At 43.1% G+C, this 14,795-nt stretch overlaps 3 protein-coding genes across 6 annotated transcripts; all 3 read left to right on the top strand.

Moving 5' to 3' along the window:
• Nucleotides 1-1,046: 1,046 nt before the first annotated feature.
• Nucleotides 1,047-7,410, top strand: LOC112291425 (receptor-like serine/threonine-protein kinase ALE2). 4 transcript variants are annotated; one of them, XM_024538785.3, is made up of 9 exons: nucleotides 1,047-1,961; nucleotides 2,630-3,292; nucleotides 3,514-3,807; nucleotides 4,083-4,151; nucleotides 4,331-4,702; nucleotides 4,856-5,176; nucleotides 5,612-5,992; nucleotides 6,108-6,351; nucleotides 6,595-7,410. In XM_024538785.3, exons 2-9 carry the CDS (start codon nucleotides 3,214-3,216, stop codon nucleotides 7,313-7,315), a joined length of 2,481 nt encoding a protein of 826 aa, XP_024394553.1. In that variant the 5' UTR covers nucleotides 1,047-1,961; nucleotides 2,630-3,213; the 3' UTR covers nucleotides 7,316-7,410. The 4 variants fall into 4 exon arrangements, with proteins under 4 accessions (XP_024394553.1, XP_090111674.1, XP_024394555.1 ...); XM_090255548.1 differs by lacking the exon at nucleotides 1,047-1,961 and having other exon boundaries at nucleotides 2,642-3,292; nucleotides 3,709-3,807; nucleotides 4,856-5,122; XM_024538787.3 differs by lacking the exon at nucleotides 1,047-1,961 and having other exon boundaries at nucleotides 3,039-3,292; nucleotides 3,709-3,807.
• Nucleotides 7,411-8,225: 815 nt separating this feature from the next.
• Nucleotides 8,226-9,983, top strand: LOC112291426 (uncharacterized). Its single transcript, XM_024538788.3, has 3 exons — nucleotides 8,226-8,555; nucleotides 8,682-8,880; nucleotides 9,017-9,983. Exons 1-3 carry the CDS (start codon nucleotides 8,325-8,327, stop codon nucleotides 9,154-9,156), a joined length of 570 nt encoding a protein of 189 aa, XP_024394556.1. The 5' UTR covers nucleotides 8,226-8,324; the 3' UTR covers nucleotides 9,157-9,983.
• A 743-nt stretch (nucleotides 9,984-10,726) lies between these two features.
• Nucleotides 10,727-12,933, top strand: LOC112291424 (uncharacterized). The gene is made up of 5 exons (XM_024538784.3): nucleotides 10,727-11,164; nucleotides 11,573-11,669; nucleotides 11,898-11,950; nucleotides 12,094-12,138; nucleotides 12,336-12,933. The coding sequence occupies exons 1-5, from the start codon at nucleotides 11,075-11,077 to the stop codon at nucleotides 12,423-12,425; spliced, it is 375 nt and encodes a 124-aa protein (XP_024394552.1). The 5' UTR covers nucleotides 10,727-11,074; the 3' UTR covers nucleotides 12,426-12,933.
• Nucleotides 12,934-14,795: the final 1,862 nt, after the last annotated feature.

Genomic DNA, 14,795 nt, shown 5'->3' with positions numbered 1-14,795 from the left:
TTTGTTGTAGTAATCTATTAGATAAGATGAAAGACACTTTAATCATGTATCACACATGTTTTAAAATAATCCAAGTATTATTTCATTCTTATTCTTGTATATAGTTTTTGTTCCTATTCTATTTTTTTTAATCTCTTACTTTTTATATGTTTGTCCTTATGTCCCTTGCATAAAATGAAAATTTTCACCTATCGTATTTTGTATATATATATATATATATATATTCTGATTGATTGAGATAAAAATTCAACACTTTTCATACAAATAAATTTACAAGAGGAGACATGCAAGTAAACCAATACAACATGCAAGAGGCAAGAGGAGCAAACAATTTGCTACAAGTCATGCAACTTGACAACAAAGATTGAATTTGAAGTAACTAAAACATCAATAGAAGTGGGGAAAAAAAGGAAAAAAGAAAAATGAAATGAAGAAAAAAAGTCAGAACCTATTTTGAATATTTTGCCACTTCAATTCTAACCAAATCAGATTTTGAGCTTCGCAATGAATTGGCAGCACCTGCACAGAATTTGCTCACCGTTGAGAACGTCAATGGAACCGAAAGCGATCCCGACCACACCAGGCGTACCCAAGCGGGGAACAGAGGTTCGGGAACGAATCGGGAGCCTGGCTCCGACCGCAAGGGTCGCGACAGGACGGGTGGGGGGGGGTGAGTGTTGTTGCAATGGCGCCGATTCTACAGCAAAGAAGAAGAAGATAGGATCGTGACACACACACACACACACTGCTGCTATGCTAGACTAGGCTAGGCTATTACGACTACAACTACTCCCCCGGCCCCTCTCTCTCGGTCAATAATGTCCCTCCTCCTCCCGCCTTATTCTCCGCTGCTGCCAGTCCCTCAGACCCTTCAAATACCGTCTGCTTTTACTTTGTGGCCTTTTCTTCTCCCCCCCCCCCCCCTCTTACCACCATCCCGCGTCGTTACATGTGCTCGTTGCTACACGCGACTGTGTCTCCCGCCCCGTGCGAGAGGCTCATTGTGTTGGAGGGCTTGTGAGCGGGAGGATTTGAAAGAAGCAGGGGTTTCGGTTTAGATTTCAGAATGGTGATTTCATTACGGCGGTGGCATTTCTGAAAGCCATGCCAGTGGAGGATGATGCGTTGTTTTTGGTGTCGGTGTCGCCAGGCCGAGAGTGTTTCTGGCTAGTGCGTGGTGCAGTGGATTTGACGCCTACCTTTTTTTTTTTTTTTTTTTTTTTTTATATATATATCTTCTCTCAAGCACGCTTGTTGCATTTTCTCTAGGGTGCAAGATGAGAGTTGGAGAATGTCGCGTCTGAGTGCGGTAATTGAGAGCTGCGCGCCTATTTCTGGCACCATCAATGATCGCACCCTCGTAATGTGTGTGGGCTAGCACTGAGGGTAGTGTTGAACTTGTTTTGCTGCTTGCGAAGGTGTCAAATCGGAGGACCTTTTCGTGTTGGATTTCCTCTGCTATTGCTACTGGGCGACAGGGAACATACTGGTGTTAGGTTGCGTCCTTTTTCCTGATCCCTACCCAGCACTGTTTGTCGATTATGTACTACTACATGCAATGCTCGTTGGGGGCTAGAAGATCCCCTTTTGCATCACGCTCAACGAAGGTCGGGTGTGCGACCCCCATCTTTTCGTAGGCGGGTCTATGATCGCTGGCTCTTACCTCCCAACCCCCTACATTTGGTCACTTGGAGACAGGTACAGCAGCAGCGGGCATTTTCCGCGTGTTCTTTGGATTGCGCGGAGGCGAAGTTATGATTAAGTGGTCGTAGTGGCGGCATTAAAGTAATGCTACGCACCTCGAATATGTTCAAGTTTGAAGGGGATCAGTGCACTGTAACTCTAGTTACTCTCACAGCAAGATCAAGGTCAAGGAGGTCGCATGAGGCTTGCGGCACCTTGAGATAACTATCGTTGGATTTCGTCCGCTTTCTATTCTTGACTTGGATGCTCTTCACCAGGTAGCCATTCAGTGTTGTCTTGGGTTTTCTTTGTGATTTTGCTGAAGGTTATTCATGCTGTAAGATATTCCTGAAATTGCATTACTTAAGGCCCGAAGGATCCAGTATGCCACCTACCTTATGGTCGGCGTACATTAACGTCATGGGTGGGGAATCTAATGCATTATGACTGATGTTGCGGTATGAAGGGTTTCCGCTTCAGCTCAGTTCCCTAATGAAACTACAGTCGAAGAATGCCTACTATCATCCTTGTGACTTTCTGGTGCCCGCTTCTGAGCGTGCCCGCGTTTGCACACTTGATGATTTACATTCAGTTTAGGGATTTATTTTTGGTCAAGCTTTTGACTGCCCTCGAAGTTGGACTTAGATGTTATGACATTTTTGTATGCTCACCGAAATGTTGACTCTCATTTTTCAATGGCCTTATAAGTGTCTTTTAGATTTAGGTTTGAAACTGAATCTGAAGTGACTGTTGTCGGCATAAGGAACGTGAGCCTGGAAATTATGATTCATTTACTTGTCACCTTTGAGTTTCTAGATAAGTTTTTGTCGTAAACAGCCTTATTGAACGTCACCTTACCTCAAATTCACCGGCTTGAATTTGTCGTTTTGGATTTCATTGTACTTTTGGCGCCATATCTTTTTAATGGAACATATTGCCATTGCAGATGTCACAAAACGAGGAAATTCCTCATACAAGTCAGTTTATTCAGCACTTAAAAGGTCCGAACAATGGGAGTCTCCCAATACCAGTTTCTCATGCGGCAACGTGGACCTCTAGCTAATCGGAGTTGTGGGGCTTGGACTTGGCACCGCGATCAACTGTCCCATTTTACTGGACTTCAACGCCGAAGCAAAAAAACTGTAGGATTGTGGGGGATGCATTTCAGGACGCATGAACACAGGAGATAGTGGAATGGCATGCCCACACGCTAGAATTGTGAATGATGGAGGGAAGGTCATGGATGCATTGGATATGAACATTTGGAGGTCTGATTTTGACTGCACGCAGTGATTCCAAAAGCTTATCAAGCATTTTTTCTGCAATCGTGGTACTTATTATGGTTTTTTATTTCGAGGGTGGTTGGAGGACCTCGACAATCTTTCACAGTTCGTCTAGGTGGGGTTGTAACTTCGACCTCATTATACTTATTCAAACAATTCGAAGCTTCAGCTGAGACAAGCAGAGCGATTGTAGTAGCCTCTAGTGGGCTACATTCAACGGTATTCATGTGTTTAAGCGTTTGTCACAATGCGTGGCAATCACTGGTGGATTGCAGAGTTGCTGATCGTGTTACTACTGACGGCAACAACTGGGGGCTTCACTTACGGTTAGTACGATTTCACCCCGAAGTTCTGTATTTTATCTATCTTACTAACATTCCGAGTGGACATTTTCCGATCTGGCAACTGAAGCGTAATTTTGTAGGGGGGTGAATGGCTTGACGGATTTTATCCAGAGTGCCCAGATAAAGCTGGTTTATTTGTTTCTCCGTCTTCTTAATACTATTTTCCTCTAGCATCTTATTCCTTTTGTTGATACATGGTGTAGATAAGCCTGAGGACACTACAGCATGCCGCATTAATAAGAACCGAGACAGAATTGCAGTAGAAGTACCTTCTGGCAGAGGATCATTGTTCCCTGGAGACTCCTCTTTGTTTCATTTTGCAAAAAGACGACCATCTCTGTCTTCCCGTGAAGAAATGTATGGGAGAAATTCTACTGATGAATCCATATCTTTAACAGATTTACCTGGTCCATCTGCACCTCAGGCTGTGTCTGCAACATCTGTTCCACCTGAAGGAGACACCCCTTCAAGCACACCTTCAGAAGTCCCTGCAGCAGGTGATTTTGCTGCATACTGGGTTATTTCTTTGTTTGAATTGATCATGAAAGTCATCTTAAATCTCGAAACTGTTCTGCCTGATAATTGATTTTTCTTTGATTGGATAGTTCCTCTTTCAGGCTATCATAATATATTTCGTTGTTAGAGTGCTACTTGGGTGTTAACTTTCACGTTTTCGATGACCCCGCGGCCTTTGTATGGCATTAAACATATTGTTGTTATAGCATCCTTCTGATCCTGGCTATTCTACACTGCATCATGTGTCTATGTTCAGCTGAGTCTGCAGCGCCGTCTCCACTTGAACCTATTAGTCCTCCATCCTTTAATTTCACCTATCCAGAAGGTGAGACACCTGGGATGCAATTTTCTTTGGGTGCGACGTGCCTCTTATCTGCTGCTTCTCTTATTGTTGTACCATAATTTATATTCCAGCATTTCTTGGTAGTTACAGCTTCTGGATTCAGCGCTGTATTTATGACGAATCTCACCAAACGATTTTGAGAATTTATGTTGGTTCAACAGATTGCCACCAAGCTTGTCCAGATGGCTACACCTACACGCCGCCAGGCGCTCCATCATGTAGCTGTGTCATCCCCATGCGCGCTCAATTTCGGCTTGAAATCAAGCTGGAAAAGTTTTTTCCTCTAGTGGCTGAGCTGGCCAAGGAACTGGCCATTGGACTCTTCTTACAAACTAGTCAAGTCCGTATTGTAGGAGCCAATGCTGTTGAACCCAACCAGGACAAGACAAACGTGAGTGCAGATTTTGTGCCGCTAGATACCAAATTTGATCACACCACTGCCCATCTTCTTGCTACACGCTTGTGGAGTGGTGAAGTTCCATTGAACAAGACACTATTTGGAACCTACTATGTTATTTATATAATTTACCCAGGTAATCAGTCGCTGTGCCTCAATTTAATATAATGTTGAAAGCCCAGGTCCATCACGACTTACATATAAATGTCTAGTCATAATTTCTTGTTAGTGGCTTAACGAGCAATTATTTGCATGTCAGCCTAATTCATGGGGAGTTTTTGTTTTGCAGGTCTTCCTCCCTCTCCACCTCCCCAGTTCCCTGGGAATATTTCACCTTCAGGTCCTGTCAACCAGCTTCCATCTGGGGTGGATCCAAATAAAACAAATCATAAACTCAGTTCGGGAATGATTACCGTGATTGCTTTGGCTTCGGTTATGGGTGTATTGTTATTTATTGGGATTGTATGGCTCATTCTCCTACGCCGCAGCCTGGATGAGAAAACTTCGCCTTCGGTTGTCGGTCCTCTACATGCTTATTTCAACCCTAAACCTGAAGGTGTGCAACTGATCCAACTGAGAATGAATGCTTATTTCAACTCTAAACCTGAAGGTGTGCACCTGATCCATCGAGTTGTGTCGCATTTGATTTTCATAGGAAAATATCATGATGTTTCTTCTAGAAGATTGTGAAATGTCTTTCGTATTCGTTAGTTGGACTTTTGGCTAGTCTTGCTGGTTGCCAATATTTTTCTCTTTAGATTCGTACAGCTCCCAGTCCTTGTCCCGTACTTTCATCTCGACATGTTTTTAGACGCAATGATCTATGGTCATTGTTTATCATCTAGTTTGTATGGTTATTTTTTTGATCAATCCTCTGTCCTAATATGGCCTAGTGATAGCTGTTGGTTAAAAAGGTTATCAATAACGTCTACCCAGTGGCAGTACCTTCTACACAGAATACCATCTTCATGTATGATCCTGCTTATGTTCTTGATTTTCATCCTTGATAAACTGGACGTTCTAAGCTCTTTCTTTGCTATTGCAGGGTCATTATTATCAGGAAGTATGGCAAGCTCTACAACGATTTCTTATGGATCTAGCATGGCCAACTACACATGCACTGCTAAGACGTTCACTTTAGCAGAATTAGAAAGAGCAACAGATAATTTTAGACCTGATAATGTAGTCGGCGAAGGGGGCTTTGGTCGAGTTTACCAAGGGGTACTTGATAGTGGTATTGAAGTGGCTGTAAAGGTGCTGACAAGGGATGATCATGAGGGTGGTCGTGAGTTTGTTGCGGAGGTAGAAATGTTAAGCAGATTGCACCATCGCAACCTTGTGAAGCTAATTGGCATCTGTACTGAGGAAATACGATGTTTGGTTTATGAGCTCATCACGAACGGGAGCGTGGAATCTCACTTGCATGGTACGTACTCCTGGATACTGTAGACCACTTTGATGTTGTTGGTTTGCACGTCACTTACGGAGATATGACCACAAATTGTGTCTAATTTAGCTGAACTTTGTTGTGCAACCTCCAGGTCTAGATAAATACACTGCTCCTCTCAACTGGGATGCACGTGTTAAAATTGCATTAGGAGCTGCTCGTGGGCTGGCATACCTGCACGAAGATTCTCAGCCTAGGGTTATTCATAGAGATTTTAAAGGAAGCAACATTCTACTTGAGGACGATTACACTCCAAAAGTATCTGATTTTGGTCTAGCTAAATCGGCAACTGAGGGAGGCAAGGAGCATATTTCCACTCGAGTAATGGGCACGTTTGGGTAAGCTTGCCGTTCCGTCCATCTCCTTAAAGAACTGGGTTAGCGACATCTTCGTAAAAGAAGTTCCTCCTCATAAAATCCCATGCATGTAATTGGAAAGTATTTAGTATACTGGTTCCGAGTGAAACAAGTCCAGAATGAGTTGTTTCTTTGCACCGGATTACCTCCAAAATGGCCATATTTGTCACTATTAGGATCGTGCCTTGGTTTCTGCACTGACAAAATATTGGATCTAAACTGCAGATATGTGGCTCCTGAATACGCAATGACAGGACATTTGCTTGTGAAGAGTGACGTTTATAGTTATGGAGTGGTACTGCTCGAGCTCCTCTCGGGGCGTAAACCCGTGGATATGTCTCAACCACCTGGACAAGAGAATCTAGTTACTTGGGCACGCCCACTCCTTACAAGCAAGGATGGACTAGAGCAGCTTGTGGATCCTTACCTCAAAGACAACTTTCCATTTGACCACTTTGCGAAGGTAGCTGCAATAGCGTCCATGTGTGTACAACCTGAAGTCTCTCATCGACCATTCATGGGCGAGGTGGTGCAGGCCTTGAAACTTGTGTGCAATGAAACAGAAGCCAAAGACGTCGGACAGGCTAAAGGAACAGTTTCTCCCACTTCTGACTTGGCCGAAACACAGAACACAGGATTTCTGCGGGACGCCACCTTTATTAGTGTTGATTACGACTCGGGGCCCTTCGAAACCTTGGATCTTGAACAGCGAAAGCGGAAACCTCTTTCTGCTTCGGCTACTATGAGTGGCTCTGGAGGGTTCTTACGACAACTTTCGGATTCATTCAGACGCTACAGTGTTTCTGCCCCTCCAAAGGCTGCTTCACTGCCAAGAACTTCATGGTATGCACTGGGTAGTTCAAAACCTGTAGGAAGCATGAGTGAGGCTAGAGCAGCTAGATTCTTAGATCCTCAACGCAGGAGATTTTACGGGTTTTGGCCCTAATTCTTCCACGCCTGTTTTGACCTTTGCGGGCTTAGCTTGTATATTGAAGTTTCATTGTCCCATATATGAGATTTGACATGACTAGCGTTATTGTGTACCGTTTCCATTTTTTCAGTGTTTGCCGCACGCGTGAACAGGAGCACGTGTTCAATTGCAATTTGCTCCGACTCTTATATTCATTGACCTTAAATCGCAAGAATCTTGCACCTACTTGCGGATTGTGTGATTCTTTTAGTCTCAGAATGGCAGGACTCCAAAAATTTGAGCTGTTAGGAATGACAAAACCAACCGATTTGTCAACGTCTTACATGCGTCTTTGATGTAGAAAGACTTTCGCAAGAGCAGTGTGACCTACCCAAGAGCAATGGCGAAGCATGCAGAATACTATGTTCAGTGTTGATTTACCGTATTCAAGTATGTACCCACATCTGGTAGAATGGCTACTACATTCTGTAGCATGTGTCAGATGAGCCTTCCAGGTACTATTCACTACAGAGATTTTACAAATTATTTTCAAACCATTCATATTCACTCCTTTCACTATCAAAATTCTGCTTGTTATTCTTCAATTTCTTGATCACTAGTTTGAGGCGGTTTGCATGTTCTTCTATTGCCTTGAAATGTGCCACAAATATTCTCAACTTAAAATATCATTTATGTACACGAAAAAAAAAATAATAAAATTGTACACCAGTACTAAACTTCTGAAAGGAATGGTGCAACCCTGAGTGGCCAGATAAGATCACCTCCGAAAAACTTTGGCCAACTGGACGAGGAGCACTGTGCTCGAGTAACGTGTCCCGTAAGGAGCCTGCTTCCCCCAATCTGGGTTGCGAGGCAGCCTCAGCAACCAGCAGTGTTGTGAATCGGGTGTCTGTACAATGTCTGCAGTAGGATTACCATATTGTCGGAACAGACCACCAGAGTCCGTAAGTCGACGCGCGTGCGCGTCTTATCAGAAGTTGGGGCATCGGAATCAACGCGTACCTCCAAAAGGGGGTCGTGACGTATGCGTCACGCTGCGGGTTCGCAGTATTTAGCCACCAGAGTTGCTCTTTCTCCTCCATCGCTATATGGTTTCGTAGGGAGATTCGCATTGTCAGTTCCGTCAAGACGAATTGGTGCATCGTCTGTAAAACAGAATTCATCGTTCAAGCCTTCCAGCGCCATGGAGAACTTCCGTGACCCCCGACCGTATTATTTCATATCTGGGGACCAGAAACTCGTCTTCCTTGATGAAGTGAGCTCGATGATAAACTGATGGTTGCGAGTACTTGCAATTCAGGTTTTTCAACTTGTCAGGATGTTTTGTTTCCAAGCGGATGATTCGCGGTGCTGATGGTGTTGGTGTGCATATTGATTGCAGATGTTTATCCCAGGAGTCAAGAAGGACCCCAAGTTCATCGAGGGTGAAATTAAAGCCAAGCCATCCGGCTCAGCTCCGGCGAAGAAACCGGAGGAGCCTGGAGAAGTTAAATCGAAGATACAAACAATTGAGCTTAACGTAAAATTGTGCTGCGGCAACTGTGTGCGGAATGTGAAAAAGGCTCTCGACGATGTCGAAGGTCTGTCTTCTTCACTAATTTCCCTCCGGAACTTCACACGCTGGCCATTACGCTCGTCCTTCCTGCTTCGAGGACTAAGTTTTCTGCCAGGTCTGCACTTTTTGAGATATTGACAGTGTTGTGGTTGCTGATTCAGGGGTGGAGAAGGTGGATTGCGAACAGGATCTAAACAAGGTGTATGTGAAGTGCAGCACAAAGCCGGAGACCATTTTGAAGAAAGTGCAGAAGGTGGACAAGCGCGCTACTCTTGCGCAGAAGAAGACGCAGAAAAATTGAAACCACCACCATAGCCATCACCTTCCATAACACTCTACACGGTCCCACACAAGTTCTCAAAGGCTTTTGGTTACGTAGCCTTGGCAGCTATTTACCAACTTGTAACAGTTCCCAATTGCCGACCGAAAACGAGCTCCGCTCACCAAGCAGGGCTTCGTTTCGGGGGGGGGGGGGGGGGGGGGGGGGGGGGCAACAGAGAATCCGCCCGCTGTGAAATAGCCTCCCCACTTCGTAGCGATCTCCTGAACTCCAATGGCCGCATCTTCCTCCGAAAAATACACCGTGCGAAAACTAAAACAGCGTAGGCTCATGAGAAGCTCTCTGGTGACGGCAGTTAAAGTCTCACGAAGCCTCATTAATGCTATATCTGTAGATATGTTTTTATATATAAAAAAAATAAGGTGAGCGAGCGAGAGTTAGATATAGATTCGCCGACACGCATCAGCTGCGATGGATTCCTGTAGGGCGTGGAGACACTCGGGAGAATGTCGACTGCGGAGTATTGGGGCTGCTGCCGGGTGACAGAAGATCGTCCTCGATGACTCCACCGCCACATTCCGCGTCTAGAATTGCTATTTTCTGAAGGCATAAAACCCGCCATAACTCACCCTCACAACCGTTCCCCGCATGGTCGCCATACCCCCACAGTAGAAGAAGGGCCTGTGTGCTTCAGTTGGCTCCCCCCTGTCTGATCCCCACCTTACTTGTAGCTTTCCTCACTTGCCACCTACGCAACTCTTCTGCCTCTGTGTAGCCTAATCATCTGGATTTGTATAATCCACCTCTGTTGAAGAAATTTCAAGTAACTTTACATTAAATTTTCTCCACGTTGACCTCACCAAAAACCTCAAGTTCTATGCTCCCACAACCATGCAGCACCATTTTCATGTTAATCTGCCAAACTAACTACAAAGAAGTGTTCAAAAGCTCATACACCAACCTCTCAACTTCCAACCCTCCAACAATCGAGTATGTTATTCATTTATTTTATATTATTTCCTTCCACCTTGAATTGTATGCACAAGGAGCCTGAAATGTGAGCACTTCCCTGCTCTACCGTCTTCACACTGCCTGGCCACAGACGTCTCATACAATACTTTAAAGTTCTAACACGTCCCGTACAAATACTTTAAGTTCTAACAGACTACGTGGCTGAACATCTCCTCCTACAAGTGCAAACCTAGACCAGTGAGGAGAGTATATGTCATCACAAGTGTCTGTAAGCACATGTTGAATATAAGAAAAAGATTCAAGTTACATGCAAACCCCTAGTTGCTACATGCACATCCCAAATTGCTGTACATATACCTAAGAAAATAGAGACCTTCAAATTGGTTGATTTGCTAATTTGACTCGCAATTGACAAGGAACCAAGAAAGGAGGTCCAGTATTCACTTCAAGACTGGGACCAAGCTGAGACAAGTAAGAGAGGAAGGAAGTCATGTCCAAATCCATTTGTAGGAGAAAAGAAAAGCAGCCAATTAGAGACCTTGAATTTGTGCACAGACATAATGCATGAGCATATAGCAACATGAGCCTTAAAATAATTGGGTGCGTGGAAAACCCATTCACACAAAGCACTTTGAAGTTTATGAATGTATCTTGTTCAGAGCCCATCACAGTGGACGGTTGATCGAACGGACGAGGGAAGACAACGTCGTCTTAACCACCAAGTGAAATCGATGGCAGATGGAGTGAGGCGCGCATTATTCTCAATTATTTGATGCTGCGAGTTGGAGTCGGTGTGGGTGTGAAGTGGCTACACTGTTTGTTTGAATTGGTGTTCCCCGTTGCCGTCTTTGCCCATTGTCTTCATTGCTTGCCCTGAGTCTACATTGCTGTATTGTGTGTTGTTTCTGCTTTATGTTTGCTGACCTAACCGTGCTATGCACTGCGATTGTCGCTGTCGAGACCACTGATGTGTGAGAATTCCAGCAATTTCGAGTCAACCGATGCCTGGTTTGCTGCTGCGAAACTAGCCATGACTTCCCCGTATGACTCTCTTGGAGTAAGCATCCTAATTGTTCATGATTCTAATACCGTTAGATCATGCAGGTGTCGCATTTGGTACCACCTCTAGTGTTGCGGGGTCAAGAGTGCCTATGTTATAGAGTGTTTCGAGGGTGAGATGCAATTGCGATGCTGGATGTTGCTTTCGGGACATGGTTGAAGGGGATTTGTTTTTGCGTCTGACTTGACGCACATGAAGAGTGTCGTTGTTTTTGTGATATTGTCCATTGGCCGTATTGCATTTTATAAAGACGAGACGGTAAGCTTGAAGGGCGACATCAATGCCGTAGCCAGTTCGACCCACACATTTTGAGGGCATCAATTTGCTGAAACGACACATCTTTAAGCACCTCGAGCATCCCTGAGGCTTATTGATACGTTTCGAATTTCTGGGTTGTTTTTCCAGGGTGACGAGGATGCGGTCCGAGAGGAGCTTAGGGTTACAATACTCGAACTTCTAGGAAAGAGGGCACCAGCTGCCACCATATGCCCTTCGGAAGCTCGTGAGCTTGCTTCTCTCCGTTCTTATTTGCTAGGGCTTTGCGCTGGTCGTTCCTTGCTAACGCTCACATACGCGTTGAGATGTCATAGACCTATCTTCCTTGTGGTTACCTTTTTCTGTAGCGAAATTAGTGCCCTTTCCAGCAATGTCTGATTTGTAGGTTGGGTTGCTCCTCTCTCATGTAAAGAATTTGCTCATTTACAAATGCATCTGGAATGGGACTGTGCAGCCAGAGCGCTGCATCCTGAAAATTGGAGGGACCTTATGGACATCACCAGAGAGGTACCAGTGCAAGTCACTTTGGAATTATAATTCAGAATCTGGACAATTCAAACTCTAAAGCTGGTTTAATCTCATTGCTGGTACCAGCAAACTGTTGAATAACAGAAATGCAGTGCGCGGAATGTGGACTTTGTGTTTCGTAGGTAGCACGTCAACTAGCTTTGAGCGGTCGCATCGAGATCACACAGGTGAATCACATGACTTAACTAAGGAATGCTTAAAACATGTGACCTTGTTGAATTGTTGGTAACGACAGACAGCACTATTGAAATTGAGATGCTGTTCAAGAAAAAACCTCTCTAGTTCTGCATTCTAGGTCTGCATGTGTTGGAGTTGTCATGGGATTAAGCTTGTGGTGCAAATATGCTTGTGGTTATGACCTCAGAAAGGGAGAGTAATACATCCTGAAGACCCACTGCGAGGACCCATTAGATTGCGGTTGGCAAGCGGCAAGCCGCCGTCCGCATCCAAGTAGTTGTCTACAACAAAGTTGCATTTTGACGAAAAGAGACGAGGAATAAATTTTCACGCTGCCAATGTTAACCGTTACTGTCCAGCTTGGCCGTGTAAACTCGAAATGACCAGTGAACAAGTACATTGCAGTGAGGACATGGCTATCCTCATCTCCTTCACATTAGCAAAGCATGAATTGTTTTTTTTTTTTTTTTTTTTCTTCTAATGTAATATCAGCAAGAGCAGCATTAACTTGCATTCTTGCAGCCCTGCATATCAAACCAAATTCGGTAATGATATCTTACTTGCTAGCTTAACTTGGATATCTCCTCTGTAGGAATTCTCGAGGGTTCTTAGGTGGACAAATTGAAGAGTCACGTCTTCGTAGTCTTTGTGATGTGTAATCAAGCGTCCTGTGACTTTTCAGGTTTCAGTTTTTTCCCTTTCCTCAAATAGGTTAACAATCAATATGTTTTTTTGTCACCTCCTCAACTCACACGTGATTAACGAAATGATTTACTTGGACACTAGCCACGAGTTAGAATCGCACATTGTTACAGGAGTCGAAAATGGTGATTGAATTTTCTCAAAGGTGAGACCTGTTCATCTGACGCATCAATTTACGAAAGTTGCTGCCATAACTTGCCGAAACCAGGGTGCTTCGTCAAGTTGTTGGTTGTTGGTGCCCGGTGTCCTTTGCGGACTGAAATAGGGTGCAGACTGAGCACTGAAGAGGCCAATGCGATCTGCGTGTGTGCGTCTGTGTGTGTGTATATATATATATATATATATAGACATACACACACACTCATACTGAAGCTAACCAACTGTATCGTTCACTACACGAACCTCCTGTGTTTCAAGCAATCTGACAGCTCCCATTGTTGCTTTAACGACGCGTTTCGATGAGGGTGCATCAAAGAGTTTGTCATCTGCATGATTTAGATCGAAAATCGCCTTGGAATGCAGTGGCTTTGTTGGACTGCCGAGGTCCAACTGGAATCGTCTTAGCCCCTCCATTCGAAGCAAGCACAATCAGATGCATGCCGACGCTACGCAAGGATTTCATGCGTCAAAACGTAATCTGGTGATTGAACAGAGTAGCACCGCTTCAATCCGCAATCCTGAAGCCACCGTCTTCAAAACTTTAGCACCTTATAGTTGTTCAACGCTTGTATGCGGAGAGTAAATCATGTAACAAATAGGAGGAGAAACATTTGTAGCAACACATCGATTAGATCTTTTTAAAGGATAATAATATTAGGAGAATAGAAGTCTGAATATGGTGCAAAATTATTACGTCAAGCTCCCACAAAGTTCGTATTTGCATGTATCTTGAAGACTGCTGAGCATTGGTGATTTGATAATGACGTTGATGAGAGTTGATGAAGTTTTGGTTAAAATTAGAGGTTTCATTCACAGTTAGAGGTTTTGTTACTCTACACTGAGGCTTGTTCATTGGAGTAAACAATAATATTAGAATGACTTGCAAAGAGGCACTAAGCTTTATCAATCAAAAGCTGAATAAGATGTAAAACATTTGTTGATAATACTAAGAATAGATTTAAATTTTCTTTCTTTGCATCCTACAGTAGAAACCTATTTTTGTAGGTTTAAGGACTTATTTTTTCAAAGGTTCATAGAGTAAGTTTAATTTTTTGTAGAAGTCTTTTCTTTAATTAAAAAAATAAAAAATAATAAAAAACTAATTTAAAAATTTTAAATAGTATATATATATATATATATATAGAGAGAGAGAGAGAGAGAGAGAGAGAGAGAGAGGAAAGTGTTAAAATGACCCACCCATTTATTAAATTGACCCACTTTATTGTGGAGAACAAGGAGGAATAAGGGAGGTTGAGATAAAGAAGACTAGGAACAAAGGAAGTGGGGGTTGGGAACAAGGGCTATGGAGGTGAGGGCCATGATTGTAATGATGGTTTCTAGACATGATCCATTTTTCTAATGATGGATACACTAGGGTGGGTCAATTTAGAAAATGGGTGGGTCATTTTAACATTTTCCATATTCATATATGGTTTAGATATTATTTATAGAATTTAGATATTATAGAAATTTATAGAAAAAACTAATAGTGAATTTTTGTAATGTAAAAACATGCAAAGTAATATGTAAAAATCTTTTTTGAATTCTTTGTAGTCAAATGAAGATGTAAGTTTGAAAAAAAGTCAGATAGTATGAAGTGGTATTAATTATGATTTTATTATTTGGAATTTGAAATTAAAAATTTAGGAAAATATGGCCTCCTAGAGACTCTAAATAAACAAATGAAAATAAAAAATATCACACAATTCAAATTGTTAATTTAATATTAATAAAAATTTCAATTACGAATTCATTGCCTCAGATTTTATTTTATTTTATTTTATTT

This window comes from Physcomitrium patens, chromosome 14 (assembly GCF_059467195.1).
Source record: "Physcomitrium patens ecotype Gransden chromosome 14, ASM5946719v1, whole genome shotgun sequence".
Lineage (NCBI taxonomy): Eukaryota > Viridiplantae > Streptophyta > Bryopsida > Funariales > Funariaceae > Physcomitrium > Physcomitrium patens.
This window is presented reverse-complemented; position numbering and strand designations above follow the sequence as displayed.

Excerpts from the sequence above, each read along its gene's own strand:
- LOC112291425 (XM_024538785.3), top strand. The coding sequence starts at position 3,214 with ATGCGTGGCAATCACTGGTGGATTGCAGAGTTGCTGATCGTGTTACTA. Across the intron at positions 4,703-4,855 it reads TATTTATATAATTTACCCAG|GTCTTCCTCCCTCTCCACCT; the intron begins GTAATCAGTCGC and ends TTTGTTTTGCAG. Across the intron at positions 5,993-6,107 it reads CGTGGAATCTCACTTGCATG|GTCTAGATAAATACACTGCT; the intron begins GTACGTACTCCT and ends TGCAACCTCCAG.
- LOC112291426 (XM_024538788.3), top strand. The coding sequence starts at position 8,325 with ATGCGTCACGCTGCGGGTTCGCAGTATTTAGCCACCAGAGTTGCTCTT. Across the intron at positions 8,556-8,681 it reads AACTCGTCTTCCTTGATGAA|ATGTTTATCCCAGGAGTCAA; the intron begins GTGAGCTCGATG and ends TATTGATTGCAG. Across the intron at positions 8,881-9,016 it reads GGCTCTCGACGATGTCGAAG|GGGTGGAGAAGGTGGATTGC; the intron begins GTCTGTCTTCTT and ends TTGCTGATTCAG.
- LOC112291424 (XM_024538784.3), top strand. The coding sequence starts at position 11,075 with ATGTGTGAGAATTCCAGCAATTTCGAGTCAACCGATGCCTGGTTTGCT. Across the intron at positions 11,165-11,572 it reads CCCCGTATGACTCTCTTGGA|GGTGACGAGGATGCGGTCCG; the intron begins GTAAGCATCCTA and ends TTGTTTTTCCAG. Across the intron at positions 11,670-11,897 it reads CATATGCCCTTCGGAAGCTC|CCAGAGCGCTGCATCCTGAA; the intron begins GTGAGCTTGCTT and ends GGGACTGTGCAG.